At 32.6% G+C, this 17,052-nt stretch overlaps 2 protein-coding genes across 2 annotated transcripts; one reads left to right on the top strand and one right to left on the bottom strand.

Annotated features, from left to right (window-relative positions):
- Positions 1-494: 494 nt before the first annotated feature.
- On the top strand, positions 495-3,626 carry 5PT1 (inositol-1,4,5-triphosphate-5-phosphatase). Its single transcript, NM_001247860.1, has 10 exons — positions 495-533; positions 638-743; positions 822-908; positions 1,006-1,093; positions 1,201-1,305; positions 1,697-2,510; positions 2,657-2,847; positions 2,984-3,092; positions 3,183-3,331; positions 3,422-3,626. Exons 1-10 carry the CDS (start codon positions 495-497, stop codon positions 3,624-3,626), a joined length of 1,893 nt encoding a protein of 630 aa, NP_001234789.1.
- A 974-nt stretch (positions 3,627-4,600) lies between these two features.
- LOC101262942 (ribose-phosphate pyrophosphokinase 1) lies at positions 4,601-10,705 on the bottom strand. Its single transcript, XM_004245827.4, has 8 exons — positions 10,461-10,705; positions 8,476-8,640; positions 7,430-7,678; positions 6,842-6,985; positions 6,589-6,756; positions 5,935-6,004; positions 5,503-5,584; positions 4,601-5,351 (listed from the first exon to the last, which is right to left on the bottom strand). The coding sequence occupies exons 1-8, from the start codon at positions 10,593-10,595 to the stop codon at positions 5,171-5,173; spliced, it is 1,194 nt and encodes a 397-aa protein (XP_004245875.1). The 5' UTR covers positions 10,596-10,705; the 3' UTR covers positions 4,601-5,170.
- Between the last annotated feature and the right edge of the window lie 6,347 nt (positions 10,706-17,052).

Here is a 17,052-nt window from a genome sequence, read left to right as displayed (position 1 = left end):
TGTGACTTTGTTATTGCCGGTATTTTTTCAAACTTCCTTTGAGGAGTGAAACAAGCATTAATTACTCAAACTTTTAGCGCTTGAGATTTCTTGTAATTGATAATGACTTGATTGAACTTTTATACATCTTTTAATTTGTTTCATAACAATAATATCAAACTTTTTTATTTTCATTAAATTGACAAGTTTTAGGACCATTCAAGATTTTTTAATTTTTAATTTTTTTTGATATACAAGTTGGAAGACAGCATATATCTGTTAAGTTGTTTTGGCCAATAGTTTTTCTGTCCTTTCCATTTGTTCTTACTAAGAATCTTCTTTGTATTAAAAAAAGTCTGACCAAATTTACAACCTATTTTTTTAGCCCCCTAATTATATATATATATATATAAATATATTACATATTAAACTCATACCAACACTTAAAAACATTTACTCTTTTTTTTTTCTCTGTTCTGTTTTGTTTCTGTTTTCTGTTTTATTGATTGTGTGTTATGCAAATGAAAACAAGAAGGGGAAAGAGATCATCTCAGGTGTGTGTTTTTATGTATTTTATGTATATATATATATATATAGTATTCGTATTAGTAAGTTTTCAAATTTTCAAGCTAAGTTTTGATGTTTCGTGTTGTTGTAGGCCTTTTGGCCATCCATTGTGATGAAGAAATGGTTGAATATTGCACCTAAAGTGTGTGATTTTAGTGAAGATGAAGTTGATACCGAAACGGAGAGTGAAGATGATGGTATGCTAAATTTTTTAATATATGTATGAAAAAAAATTGATTCTTGATATATGTTATTGATTAGATGTGAATTTCTAGCTTGCTCACTCAAAGATGAAAGGATGGTTGAAGATCATGGACATCGAAAACCGGGGAAGCTTAATGAATGCCACACTCAAACTACAGGTACTAATGAAAATTCCAATGAATTATATGTCCTGTTTGTACTGATGAAGTATTATTATTATATGATACTTGATTAGTTGAACTTTGAATGCATCAGGGAAGGCTTCGGTTGAGTATACACCGAGACACAGGAGAGGGAAATCAGAAACTTTGAGAGCTCAGTATATTAACACGAAAGAAGTGAGGTTTGTCTTTTTCAATCAGTTACATGGTGGTTTGCTTCTTCTTTTTTCAGACTTGAAGTCGAGTTGAAAGAGTTAAGAGATTTATATAAGCTTTGAAATTCCTGCAGAGTTACAGTTGGTACTTGGAATGTAGCAGGAAGACTTCCAGATGAAGATCTAGATATTGATGAGTGGCTTTGTATGCAAGAACCAGCAGATATCTATATTCTTGGGTATGCACAAAAATGCTTTTAGGCACTTTTCAATGAATTTCTGTTTGTTTTAGCTATATGTCTAATCCGTCATGTTGAAGAGTCTCATCTTTGATCTAGCTTTTGGGGTTGAGTTAGGTCCGATGTTCATTTTTTTAACATGATATCAGAGCAGAACTCATCCTAATTCTTATTACCTAATGTTAGGCCTCCATATTAAAAATTGTCCACGCTACAGATGTCTAGTTTTGAGTGTGTGGGGTTGAGTCCAAAATCGGGCTCTTATGGGATGGGTGGTTTCTTTATATGTGACCTGGACTACTCACCTCTCGAGCTAGCTTTTCAAGTTGAGTTAGGCTAAAGATTCATTTATATGATGTAGTTGTATATGAATTGTATCTGCTGTTTACAGATTCCAAGAAGTGGTTCCTCTGAATGCTGGAAATGTACTGGGAGCAGAAAATAGAAGGCCAGTTCCGAAATGGGAGGCGATCATACGAAGAACATTAAACAGGACGGAGGAACCTGAAACGAAGCTCAAGAGTTACAGTGCTCCGCCTTCTCCAGTTTTAAGGACTTCTTCTGCTGATGACATAATTGCAGATGTGGTTGATGCTCCTGAACTGGATAGAATGGAAGATGAGGCATCAATCGACACAGCTCTGATTTTCGAGAATAATACTATCAACTTAGGGAAAAATCTGCATTTAAAGAGGATATATGGCATTGATTGTGACAGTAGATTGGATTGGCCTGAACGTCCACTGGATGCGGCATCTCAACTTCTTTCTTCTAATTTAAAGTTGAGGAGAGTCTTCAGTAGTACCGCGAGAGTTGGTTTTGGTACCGTAGACAATCTTCTTGCTTTCGACACAACAGGATTAGACGGTAGAGGGTTAAAAAGGGTGCACCAGAGCTCAGGAAACTTAGGATTGATGTCGATGGATCAAAAAGAAGAACCTGTAGTTCTTGATGCTCTTTCTGATGGCCCTGATCAATTTTTTGATGAGGAAAATGACATGTTTGATGAATTTCCAGTGGTCAAAGAAGAAAATTCACTTCTAGATCATACAATCAAGTCTCGTCCAATGTATGTACGTATTGTCAGCAAGCAGATGGTTGGTATATACGTATCAGTTTGGGTACGCCGAAGATTGAGGAGGCATATAAACAACTTGCAAGTCTCTGCTGTTGGAATTGGACTTATGGGATACATGGGCAATAAGGTAGTGCTTCTTCTTTCAGTTATTGTTCAAGTGGCATAGTACATTAGTACAATCCGACTTCTTTATGTATCTATCGACACTTCTAAATGATCCATAAGACAATTTTAAGCACAAAGAGCTGACACTTATGAGTGATGTTATTGCAGGGATCTGTTTCTGTGAGCATGTCTCTTTTCCAGTCGCGGCTATGCTTTGTTTGTTCTCATTTATCATCTGGACAAAAGGAAGGGGCAGAGCAAAGGCGTAACTCTGATGTCAATGAGATCATGAGACGTACTCATTTCTCGTCCATATTTGACACAGATACAGATGAACCACAAACAATTCCATCTCATGAGTAAGTACTTCTACAGTGAACTCAAAAACCATTTCAGTTTTTCGCGTTAAGAGATGTTAATTCAACAACTACTAACAATATATATATATATATATATATATATATATATATATAACTTTTACTTCAATATCTACAGTCAGATATTCTGGTTTGGAGACTTAAACTATCGTATCAGTATGGCGGAAGCTGAGGTACGGAAGCTGGTTGCCAATAAGAAATGGGATGAACTACTCAACAGTGATCAAGTAAGTCAATACTTAACTCTCTCAAGTTTCCATTTTATGCATACGATTCCTACGAAAACTAAGCTAAATAGTGTTGCATCTCATGAGCAGTTGCACAAAGAACTCCAAAATGGGCATGTCTTTGCTGGTTGGAAGGAAGGATTGGTTAACTTCGCACCAACTTACAAGTATGAATTCAACAGTGATAGATACAACGGAGAAATTACGAGAGAAGGGGAAAAGAAGAGATCACCAGCATGGTAAGCAACAAGTACTTTGGTAGTCTACAAGAATCGCGAGAAGCATTGCATAAATTTTAGTAACTGAGTGTCCTCTTCGTGTTTATGCAGGTGTGATCGTATACTATGGTTAGGGAAAGGTATAAAACAGATGTTTTACAAGCGCGCAGAGTTAAAACTATCAGATCATAGACCTGTAAGCTCAATGTTCTCAGTAGAAGTGGAAATATTTGACCACAGAAAACTACAGAGAGTTCTCAATGTTAAAAGTGCTGCAGTACATCCTGACATTCTGCTAGAGATTGGAGAGTACTAAAACATGAAACTTCTGCAGATAAAAACTAACATTAGGTGAGTTGCCAGAATACAACTCGCGACGAAAAATAGCTACAAAGAACAGATCATATACTAGAGCTGCTACAAGAAAAATGTGTCTAATGTATTGTACAAAGTGAGATTTCCTATGTATTTGATTTTGATCTGGGACATCCTATAATGTAATTTTTTTCATAGGCCTGTATCCCTTAGTGTGAATTTAGTTCCTACATTGATTTTGCTAATACTTTTTTTAATAGTATTTCTTTGTTTGTTTACATTACCCCATTAGAATAGAAGGGAATAACTGTATATTTTAGTAAAATTATATTATATCTAGTTAGAAATTTCAAAGTTTTTTACATTTAGAGCAAGTGTTATGCTTGTAACTTGAGGTCAATTGAATAAAAATACCAACTGCATTTCTTTGATCTTCATCAAATCATGGAGCATAATACATAAACATACACTCAAACTTTGACCTCGTGTAGCAAGTGAGCACAACTCTTCCCATTTACGAACGTTCAAGAAGTCATCTCCTAATTCGTTTTCCAAGTTCCAGGGTACACATATAGACATTCAACTCGTCCCAACTATGTCCATCCTAATTCATTTTCCAAGTTCCAGGGTACACCTATAGACATTCAACTCGTCCCAACTATGTCCAATGGACACACGACATTGATGCGCCACATAAACTGTAGAGATGTCTAGATGATCATTTTTTACATTAGATATTCAGTTGACACAATGGTGATATAAACTGTAGAGATGTTTGTTTATGTATTATGCCAATCTCTAAAGTCCTTTTTATTGAACTGACAAAAATATACAGCCAAACCTCTTTTCAGTAACATTGTTTGCCTAGATTTATTTTCTTTTATAGTTGCAGCAAAATGTTTCTATCGAGAACCTATGATATAACATAACATGAAAAATTGGTTCGAAAGAAACTTATCCACTATTGCAAAAATATTGTTATAGAGGACGGCTGTTATCTTGCTCGTCCATGCATTGTCAAAATAACGAGAAGTTCTGAACAAATATTCAGGCACATGACATTACAATCAACTTGTCTGTCCTTCCAATAGTTCTCAGTGGACCAGTTTCTACTAAAACAAACAAATGCCACGATAAAACAAAGCTCCATAACTGTGGCGAGAGGCAAAATTCAGGCAGGAACTGAACAGGAATTTCATATCGACTTTTGGCAAAGACGAGAGGAAATGTCACAGCAGCCTTTTCAGGATTCACATTTCAGAGCATGAACCAATCCTAACTGAAAAATAAGCACATGGCGTGCTATCGTCCTATCCTTCCAACTATCTAAATGTAAAGACTTCAGGTAGATGAACGAAAAAAGAGAGAAGAATATGTTCACTCTGTATGTCAGTCACCTCTAAGGTAAAGGAAAGATGCATGTGCCAATGGAGTTGTCAACTGCTGGAAGAGCGAAATGAGGTAAGATGATTCGAAGAACAAAAAAAAGAACAGGAGCTAAACAAGTGCTCTGGTAACCTGTGGGTTTGCTAGTATCTCAACTACCTACTGGAAAATGCTACTAACAGAGCAATCATCATGCACTCGCCAAATTGTTTCACCGAGAAGATTGGCAACTGAAAGAACGGTCAGCTGTGGAAAACAGTTCTTTTCTATCGCAGGAATTGTGTTTGTGACGATGACCTCTTGAAAAAGGCCACTTGACAACCTCTCAATCGCAGGAGGGCTGTCAAAACAAGAATATTAAATAGTAAGTTAATATAAAGGCAATTTAAGCAACACACTTAATAGAAAAAATTTCACACAAGATAGATTGAGTTGAAGTGGATCCATTTTCTTAATGCAGCATAATGTGTCAAATAAATGAGAAATGTTACCTAAAAACAGCATGAGTACAACATGCATAAACTTCACGTGCACCCTCCTGATGCAATAGCGCTGCGCCTTTGGCAATAGTCCCTAAGACCCATAAGCATAAAGTTAACACATAAATTTAAACCAGGCCTCATAACAAGAGAATAAGCCAAACAAAAACGAAAGGAACTCCACATTGCACATGTGATCCTAGTGGAAGTTCTAGTTGAGACAAAATTAATCTGAAGAAGATGCAGAAATGGAAAAAAGATAAACATAAACAAACAAAAGTCTTCAGGCAAACAACTTGAGATAGAGGATACTCAACAGATCACCACAGTTTTTTTAGTTCACTGCTTCATTTAGTGCTCATGCTAAAAAGAATGAAGAGTAATAAACCATTTTTTTCCAGGTTTTGGATTGACATTATTATTTGATTAACGCGTCCAACTAACCTGCAGTGTCAATCATGTCATCCACCATAACTGCAACTTTTCCTTTAACATCACCTATCAGGTTCATAACCTGCAACACAACAAAATAATGACTCGGGGGAAAAATAGGATGCATTGAAAGAAATGTCGTTTAATGCTTTATGTAGTATAATAATAGCTAATAACATCGTTTCATTTGCATTCAAGCATATCAGGGGTCTTCCCCTCTGTTATTTGGGATGCTCAATCAAGAGATGTAAGCAACAAAAGAGCTTGCAACAAGTTACTTGACTTGGAATGAATGCTTATAAACTATGAGAATTGAACACATAAATACCGCCTACTTTATAGAAAATAACTTCTTTAGACTGCTAGTCCTTTGCAAGCCATAATAAAATGTCCTGAACCTATACAGCACTTTCAGACAGGAAGATCTCAAAGGACCTTTTCACCTTCCACCATTAGCCTAAGACATGGAGAGGAGAGAGAGAGGGGGGGGGGGATTGAAGCATACGGTACACTCGTTAAATAATGGTAAACAATTATAAAGACAACCTCATCTATTGCGAGACCAGAACTTAGACACTGTTTCCATGAGGAGAAAAGAAAAAGAAGAAAATGAAAATGCATATTAATGCACTAAACTGCAGTACCAAGGTTTAGCTTTGTATTTACCTCGGCTACATTATGTCCATGCCGCCTTTTGTCCACAATGGCTAAAGGTGCATCAGATAACTTTTTCGCGAAGGCACGTGCTCTAGCAACTCCGCCAACATCAGGAGAGACCACTACCAAATCATCGGACGAAATTTTCTTGCTAGCAAGGTAATCAAGGACAACAGGCTGTGCACACAAAGAATGGAGACTGCTTATTTGCCAATTCAAAAGGGCAACACTTGAGCGTTGTCAACAGTACAGAAGAGATTACCTGACAGTAGACATGGTCCACTGGGATGTCAAAGTAACCCATGGATTGCCCAGAGTGCAGATCACAAGCCAAAACACGATCTGCACCTGCTTCAGTTATAAGGTTCGCAACCAATTTGGCGCCAATGGATTCACGACCTTGCGTCTGTAAAAAGAAAAATTTATAATTATTAGAACGTAATAAAATGAAGTAAAAAATGTCTTTACATTTGTAAATCCTTAGAGCCAACTGAAAGAACCCCAATGCCTATGAAAAGAAAGTAGTAAAAAAGGACACAAAGAGATACTGCCAGACATAATCATTGCACTAATCAAGAGTAAAGAACACTGAGATATTAAACAACCAGAAGAGGATGCAAGAAAATAGTGACAGTACTTCTTCTCATAACCATCATAAGCGCACAGAAAAATGTCAGGTTAGGCTCTACCCTCCTTTTGAAATCACTTTTTGGGTATTATCATACAGGTATACAGAGGTCAATGTCGTACCCTATCCCACCACGAGGTAGAGTAGAAACAAACAAAAGGAGGCAAAGAAACAAAAACTTGAAGCTTGCAAGCATATAATTTGCAAAGGAATCTAACTTGCCTTTCTATCAGCTCTGGCATATCCAAAGTATGGAATAACTGCAGTAATTGTTTTGGCAGAAGCCCTTCGGCATGCATCTATCATTACCAGAAGCTCCATAAGGTTTTCATTGGCTGGAGGACATGTGGATTGAACCAAGTAGACATCACAGCCTCGAACACTCTCTTGCAACTGAACATAAATCTCACCATCAGCAAAGCGCTTGATCTTGACCTTTCCCAGCTCAAAGCCCATGTACCAAGCAATTTCCTAAGTGACAAAAGATGCTGCATCAGTTGTATAGAGTGATATAGCATAAACTTAAAAGAAGTCAGATGGATTTCATGGCTAGAACTAATAATGATTCTTACATTTTGAAGATTGAGGAGAAAAGTAAATAAGTACTAAAACAAAAATATGAAGAACTCTTGTACACGGAAATTTCAGATATATTTGTAATTGCGTCTCTTTCCTAATAAGAGAGAAAACAAAGAATCTTCCATCTTTTCTGTTCCTATGCTTCATTAGGTATTCAACCAATTAGATTCTAGAAAGTAAGACCAAAAGCACAGGAAAGAATACAAGTGTATCAAATTCTATACCCACTTCTTATGCAATATTTAAAAGGAAGAAATTCTGAATAACTGATGAGACTGAAATTTAAAGCTTAAACATTCAGCCTGAAAGCGAACCATTCTCCATCCCAAGTTCCGAAACTATATCCTTGAGTAGGCTAGAATAGTCGAGAACAATGTACAAGGGAAGGAAGTTCTCCCAAGGACTTGTTTTCTTTTCCTGTTAGTAAGGCTAGTCCAATTTCAGTAATTAGTTGATAACAAATTTAAACCACTCAACTATTATTTTGAAATTGAGGAAGCACAAAATTGTGACATTCTGGAAGGGAATTTCAATATGTCACTGTGCACACTATGAAGTAAATGAGAAGCTCTTGATTGTCATTTAATCAAATATGATGGGAAGATATACTAAACTGAATTTCAAAATCACGAAGCATTGAATAAAACACAGGATATACACATAACTCCATTAGCAATTGTCTGGTGTACCTGAGAAAGCGAAGGATTTGCAGTTCCGGTGAATATCTTCAGCCTATTATTGTTTCTACTAACTGAATTCTGCAGGCGACTTGCTTGCAAGAACTTTGGAAGTGTTCCATCATTGATGATTGGGACACGGGGCTTCCCATTCACTGGTTCACTTATTTCACAATTCTGATACCCAAACAAATGATATAAGGTAAAGAAAAAAAAATGTAGAGGTAATATAATAAAAAAGCAAGCCCCATAAAATTTTCACCAAACAAAGTTGGAGCTTGAACAAACTTCCAACTCATATCAGTGAACAGAAAGGAAGAGCAAATTCAGGTTCCCTTTTCTTTTATCAAGTCAAACTAAATTTCCTAATTTGTTCTAAATTTGAAAAATTCATAAAATGAGTCAATTTTTCTAATCACTTTTATCTTTTCCACATTATCCTTCACTTAACAGTACAAGAATAACTATAATCGCCTTAAGACAGATATCTGAGAGGGTTTTTTCTGAACTGCTAATGTTGTATTCCCCAGCATTAAGGTTTAAGGATATGCAAGAGACCTTCAAAAGAGGAATAAAAGAAGAGAATAAGGAAGACTCAATGAGAGCCTAACAGATCTACAAGCTCTAATTCCTCTATATTTGTTTCTTTACACCAAAAAAAGAAAGATGCAATACAATTTCATTAACTCTATGGATGGAATTGGACCTATCTTCAAAACATCGGCTATTTCTCTCTCTCCACACAGTCCACCAGATGCAATGTGGAATGATTTTCTACCATCTCTTCTGACTCTACTTCCACATATTCTAATTCAGCAACTCAGTGAGCACATTCTGACTCATCTATATGTTTGGGAAACACCAAAATTGCTTATAACCCAACTCAGTGAAAAAGACATACGATGTGCAGCTCAACTTAAGTCTTTAGCTTTTAAGCACTTCGGTTCATCAAGACTTCCACAATTTTATCCCTAAAAACTTTTGAAATACCCAAAACACTCTTCCATAACAAATCCTAACTCCTTTGGCACCATTTCTACATTCATCCTTCTCCTAGTAGACACTTTTAAAAATACACATCAATGGTTTTTATATCACTTTCATCACTTTCAAGTTTTATCCAATCACTTGATTGTTTTGTTGTTAAATCAGCTTAAGCACTAAATATGTTTTTCAGCACTTAGATGCTAATGACTTGCTTTCAATAAAAGCTTCTACATAGAAAAGTAAAGAATAAAATTTTAAAAGCAAAAACAAATAGTAAAGGCATCTTAACAAAAACAAAAGCATATTATGAACATGTGTTTTCAAGTGCTCAATTGTAACAAGCATAGTTTGAAAATCTAAATGAAATTTATTGGTTCTACATGTATTAAGTATGGCTAAAACAAACAAATACCCATAAGCAGCATGGCATAAACTTTTCAGCAACCAAAATTGTACCTTTAACAAAGTTTCAAAAGATAAAACTGAAACATGAAAGCATAGAAATGCTATGTACATTCAATTCCAAATGAACAATACACTGCAAAATCAATATAAATAATCAATTTTTCAGAAACCCTTTTCATCATATAGGTAGCAGGCATTGTTTTAAATCAAAAAAAAAAAGTGAAAACCAAATCAATTCATCTAAAAAGGACTTAAATTTATTGGTTATCCATGTATTAAGCCTAAAACAAACAAATACCCATAAGCAGCATAGCATACACTTTTCAGCAACCAATACTGAACCTTTAACCATAAAACTAAAACCTAAAAGCATAGAAATGCTCTGTAAATTCAATTCCATTTGAGAAATATACTACACAAAAACCTAAAAGCATAGAAATGCTCTGTAAAATTCAATTCCATTTGAGAAATATACTACACAATCAATATAAAGAATCAGTTTTTCAGAGACCCTTTTCATCAAATAGGTACAAGATTGTTTTACATTCAAAAAAAACAAAAAAACAAAAAAAAAGACCAAAATTAATTCATGTAAAAGGACTTACAACAGAGGTCCGAAGACAGGTTCGTTTGGGAACGAAGCTTTTATGAGTGAGAAAAGAACGAGAAGAGGAAAATAGAGGAGTAGAATAAGAAGTTGAAGCTGAAGAAGGAGAAGGCAAAACCAAGAAAGAAGCCATTGAAGAGGGGATTTAGAAGGTTTTCACCTTTTTGTATGGCGCTGCTTTATTTTGTGTTTAGTTTTTTCTTTTCTTTTTTTTTTGGTTTTGTGTGTTCTCTTTTGGGATTTTGTTTATTAGGTAAAAATAAATAAACTAGCAATTTCAATATGAGCTGGAAAATAGGAAAAAAATTTTTTTGTATTTTTTAATTATTTTTCCATTTTAGGAACTGTAATAGTATTTATCTTTTTTTTAAAAAAAAAAAAGTCACTCTTTAGTTTTGATTTATTTGACAAGTGGAAGTTGCGAGGATAATAAGCATATTTGAATTCCGAGTTAAGTCACTAAAGAATCAAAATGGTGAAAACTCTCTTATAAAAAGAATATTTCAATTAAGTTGCTAGGTTTTTTTGTTTAATTTATTTGAAAAAAGGATATTTTTTATTCATTTTATTAATTATTTTAATTCCAAATTTTCATCAGAAATGTTTTAAATCATAAAATTAGAAAATGATTTGATACATCTTAAGTAATTTTTATTTAAGAGTATAAGATTAAAAAAATTTATTTACTCTTTTAAATTTTTTTTCGAGTCAAAAATTATATGATATAACTAAAGTCGAGGAAGTATTATGTTTCTTTTTCGCTCTTGATTTTTGTTTTGATTATCGTGTTGTTATTTTTTTTAAAAAAAATACTCACTTTATTTTCTTTCATATTATTTTAGAAATATGTTTTATTTGAATTCATGGTCTATTGAAAATTATTTTTCTATTCTCACACTGCTCCCAGAGGCTAAAACTCCTACCTATTTTTCCTTTTTTATTTGATTATAAATAATAATATTAAAGCTCAATTAAATTTGAATTGTGTAATATAAAATTTATTTTAATAATAATGGGATATGTATATTCGTTTTATCTTGAAAAAAAAAAGAAGCAATTTAACACCTCAAAATACAACGAGGGAGTTAAATTCTCGTAGGACAAACTATAAACCATGTAGTTTCAAATATTTTTTAATTACAATTCTGATTTTTCAACTATTCTAGTTTATTTTGATTTTTTCATTCGATGTCTTTGATATAGTAGAGTTGTTTATTTGAATGTTATAGCATCATTATCATGAAATGGAAATCTTACTTTTTCATATTATATAATCGATAAAGAATGAAAGAATTATCAAAAAATTATTAAATTATACAAAGTTTTGAAAGTATCCGTTCAGAAAGACCATACTAATTTTACATAAGACAAATATGAACTAATTAAATCAATAAATTTTTATACATATATTAACAGTAAACCAAAAAATCAGTAAAAAACTAAATAGAAAAATTTACATTTATGCAATTGTATAACCCCAATTAGTAGCATATTTAACAAGTGCATCAATCTTGTCATCAAGATCATAATATTCATCGTTGTCAATATAAGTATGATCATTCACTGCATTATTGAAATCATTAAACCACGATAAGAAAATTTCTATCGATTTTCTCTTGCTTAATTTTTCGTTATCATACGAACATTCTCCTTTTCAAATTTCAATTTTAGCTGTTTGCAATTTTTTGAGACTTATGATCCTAAAACACCTCATTTTAGTATCATGATTGTTAAACGTTTTGTGTTATAATATAAAGTAGGGTTTTTTATAAAGCTAAATGTGTGAATAATGTTCGTAAATAGTTGATTATGTTGTTTTCAAGAATTGGATTCTTTGACTTCTTTTTAAATAATAAATAATAAAATAGAGTAAATGATTTATCTTTATATTGGATTCTTGATTTTTTTTAATAATAAAATAGAGTGAAGGATTTATCTCTCTCTATATATAAATAATAATAGAATCTAATTCTTGTCTGGGTAACTTTTGACTTACAAGTTGCATTTGCATGTACATATTTTTGGTGAACGACCTATTTTGTTTTTTTATTTATGTTCTTATAATTATATGAATTTATATCGTTTTTTTTATATTTACCTTTTTTATTCCCTTTTTAACTATTTTTATTATCATTATTTAAAATTTAATGTTGTTTGTATAAAAAGATTGGATTTGCCTTTTTGTGTCTTCTTCAAATTCAAGCATGACGATAAGTTAACCTATTCGAGTAGCATTATATCAACTTATCAAATTTAGTATAAACACTATTTTATTATTATTATTTCAAATTCTACATTTTACTCTCTTTGGACCTGACTTACAAGATTTCAGATCATTTTAAAAGCAAAATTTCAGCTATAAATAGAGAAGGGCTTACCATTGTTTCAATTTTTGGAAAGTCACTTTTTTAAAAAATTGAGTGACTTTTTAAGGAAAAAGTGGATAGTTGAGTGACTTTTGAGTTAAAATTCAAAGTTGAGTGACTTTCTGAGAAAGAAGTGCATAGTTAAGTGACTTTTGAGTGAAAATTGAAAATTGAATGACTTTCTGAGAGAAGAGTGCATAGTCGAGTGACCATCTGAGTTATTAACTCTATATATATAAAAAGGGCAAACACTTCAATCAGTACTTTATTTCTTTTTTAGTCTGTTTAAAAAAAATATGATCACTTTTTTTTACAACACTTAAACTTTCCACGTGACTTGTTAAGACCACAAGATTAAAAGATATTTTGATACATCTGATATAACTTTAATTTAGAATCATAAGATTATAAAATCTTTTTTTTAAAACTCTGTTTTAAGTCAAACTAGACCATTCTTTTTAAAACGGAGAGAATATTATTTTATAAGTATCTAAAAGGTGCAAGTTGTGTGAAATATGCTTTTGATTATTTCTAATCTAGTTCGTTTTGGAGAGTCTAATTTATCAAACCAAAATATAAAGTGTGTCTTAATTTATAATTTATATATTGGTGTTTGACTGAACACTAATTTTTTTTAAAAAAAAATCTTTTAGAAAACCTGATCGTTATTATTTTTCCTTTTTACTCTTGCAATCTTTTCGAGAGATTTTACTTTATCTAATATTTATCAGAAATTTTCGAGAGAAATAGTTTTTTAGGCCTTCACGAAGAAAAATCGTTTTTGTCCTAATTTTTTCAAGGATCTTGATTTTTTTTAGACCCAAAAAAAAAAAAAAATCATTTTCTTATATTTAAATTCAAATTGTAAGTAATCCAAGATTTTATTTCTCCAAGTTTTGTAACTCTTATGGTTACACAAATTTGACATATTTAAAATTACAAATTTCAGAAGTTATTATTTTTCTTACTGGTTAAATAAATTCCCATGAACTAAAACAGAATGAGAACACATGTCCATCTCTATATTCAATAGTTATTAATTTATTTTTTTAAAAAAAAATCTTTACATAAAATGCATACAAATGTTGAACACATTATTACCAAAGGAATTCAAATTTACATGAGAAAATGAAAGGATACTTGCATTAATCTCGATATATATTATTACAAAGGCAGAACAAATTATGTATATTATTAGTATACATACCTTGAAAAACGATCATATGTTTCGTGTTCTCGAAGAACATCTTGAGACTAGCTACCATGGGAGGAATAGACATCAGTTACGTTTCTAGTTTTCACCATCATCACCAGCTTCAAATTCGTCATCATCACTAACTTTTTGTTCCTGGAAGAAGAGATTGGTTATATAAGGACCCGTTAGTAATTTCTTCTCCTAGTTGTTCTCTTCCGTGATCACTTCTTCCATCAATGGAAAGCTTCATTTTTGTAGTTCCTCAGTTTACCACACTCTGAGTACTTCCAATATTTCAAGTTTGTTGATGTAGCCTATCGGAAGTTGGTGAGAGCATAAAGTTGTTATGCTATCAGCCACAACGAGATCTATCTGTTCCAGGCTCGGACAAATAGAGAAAACAGAACGTTATCTCATCCTATATCAAAGATATCATGAAGTAAAGAGCTAATTCAAAATGCTCTTCCTTGTTATCAAGTCAAGCTACTCTCAAGTCTTCAAGTTTCAACGAACTCCTCAGATAGGCAAGTAAAGATATTGTAGACTATCACAACGATTTACATGTAATCATTGAGCTTGGGTAACATAATATTTTGTTGACGGTGGATCTTCAACAAATGTGTTAGAGAATCACAACCATCTAGGTGGAGATCTTTCGAGTCCTGAAATCCATCCAATACAACTCAAGTGGCATATTTTTTGAGTCATTCCCTCTTGGAAGTACACGTTCATTGTTTCTCAACAGGAGACAGATCCAATCACCCAAATGAGGTGGTCTCAATGACCTAGAGATCCATTATCCTTTCATATACATTCATTGGCAAAGACACAGGATAAATACACCTAGGTTTACTTTGAAAGCGTATCATGTTAAATTGAACAAAGGCCTAAGTTACTATGAATCACATCTCCAAAACATCCGATTGATATTGGAGTAGTCAATTATGATTAGAATTCCAATTCTACTTTTATAATATATAGTTCCTTCAATGAAACTAGTCTTGATAAGACCCTCCTGAAATCCTGAAATTGTTGTTGCTTCGTTCCAAAACTCTACCGTATCATTCCAAAATTCTTAACATATTATATTGGTCAATTTTCCTATCTTCGCTTTAACATAATCTTTGATGTTGAGTGCTCTAGAATATTTCACCAATTATCTTTCAAACAATTGACATGTGATTGTATTGTTCGTAACAAATTATTTTTGAAAACTCTTCCAAGTTTTCAATATGATTTAGCACAAAAACAAGCTTGGCATATATGTGAGATCATGTTAGGTGAAACTTCCCGATAAGAATAACAAAAAACCATCTTTCAATTTCTACCAGATTACCCACCTTGTCAAGTATTATTATTTTCCTCAAACAAGGAACAAAGCAAAAATAGGTACCTGGCTTCTCCACCTTCCAAAAATCATATCTTCCCGCTTATCAAATTTGCGATGAATTCAGTGCTCGTGCAATCGACCAAACCATTGCATTACTCTGAAATATGTTTTGCTATGCGAGGAAAAAAATGATGATAAATCGAATTATCAGTTTTTTGTCCAAAAAGAATCCAAACTTATTTTCGTACGTAACTGTTAACACAACAACATCATCGAACAACCTTCCTCGGTTTTCTTTCCTACTCCCTCCATACCACATATCTCGATAGTACTAAAACTCCATCTCTCGAAGATTCCATTACCTCTTCATCTTTAGCTCCAATTCCAACAGTTGAGCTGAAATTAACATAATCTTTGCCTTCAGTTTGGAATTGAAGCACATACACTGCATTTTTCTCAGCTCTTCTGCTCAACAAGCATCTGTTAGATCTATAAAATTGCAGATCCATACGGCGATATGAATTTGAGAAAACCCTAAAAAGGGAGAAGATAAAAGGGGAAAAAGTTATCATTTCATTGTGTAATAAATTGGTGTACATCTGTGTATGGTAAGAATCTTCACTAGCGCAGTTACATTTAAATAGAAAAATGAAAGTATTAATGGGCCGGACCTATTCTAACTTGGAATTGGATCAGCATTCCAAAAATGGATCGATTTGGGCGAAAGAAAAAAAGTGCACATGTATCCATTAATAATGTAGCAATGACTCGAGTATATCTCAGGCCTTATGCGCAAGCAATTAAGTTATTTTATATAGGAGAGACAAAAGGCCAATAAGAAAGACCCATCACTTACGATAATACTCAGGCTAGGGGCATATTTTAAGCGAAACTTCTCTTAAAGCTCTTCACTCTGATCAACACAATCTTATTGACTCTTCTATATTATGCTCTCTTCGTCCGAAATTATTTGTCATAATTTTTATTTTTAGTTAAATTATAAAAAATTTGACTAGCATTTAAAGATGTATATTTTCATCATATTAATATGTAAAAAATTGTAATTTATAGTACTTTTTATGTAGTTTTAGAATATCGAATTTTTTTGTTTAAAATATCAAATTAGTGTGATGTAATTTACCTTTAAAATTAATTAAATCGACTTTCGATAAGCAAAACATGACAAATAATTTCAAACGGAGGAGGGAGTACTAACTTTTTTCAAAAAAAAAAATCTGAAAAGAAATTATCATACTATTTGAAAAGATTATACTAAAACGTAACTAGTTGCTTACTATTATTTACTAATGAATTTTTATAAATTAAAGTATGTACTCACAAACATGGAGTGAAAGAGATATGTAATTTATGAAAGCGCCTTATACTATTTCAATATATTATTTTATGTACTATACTTTACTTATTTGATAATTTTATATAAAAATTTGATAAATTTTAATAATTTTCATAACATAAATTACAATTAAAAAAATTTAAATTATAAATTCTAACTTAAATACCTGGGAATCTATGCCAAACCTATTGAAATGTGCTTGTCCTTATTACACCACAACTTCAAGTATGCCGTTTGTGCAACAATGCTCCCCCCACATTCATTGTCTTTATCCTACGTGTCATTGTCTTAGTTATTATCGAACCACAGATCTTAATAAATATCATAATGTATAATGCTACTTTT

Source organism: Solanum lycopersicum, chromosome 8 (genome assembly GCF_036512215.1).
Source record: "Solanum lycopersicum chromosome 8, SLM_r2.1".
Taxonomy (NCBI): Eukaryota; Viridiplantae; Streptophyta; class Magnoliopsida; order Solanales; family Solanaceae; genus Solanum; species Solanum lycopersicum.
Note: the sequence above shows the minus strand (reverse complement) of the source record. Positions and strands in the feature narration are given on the sequence as shown.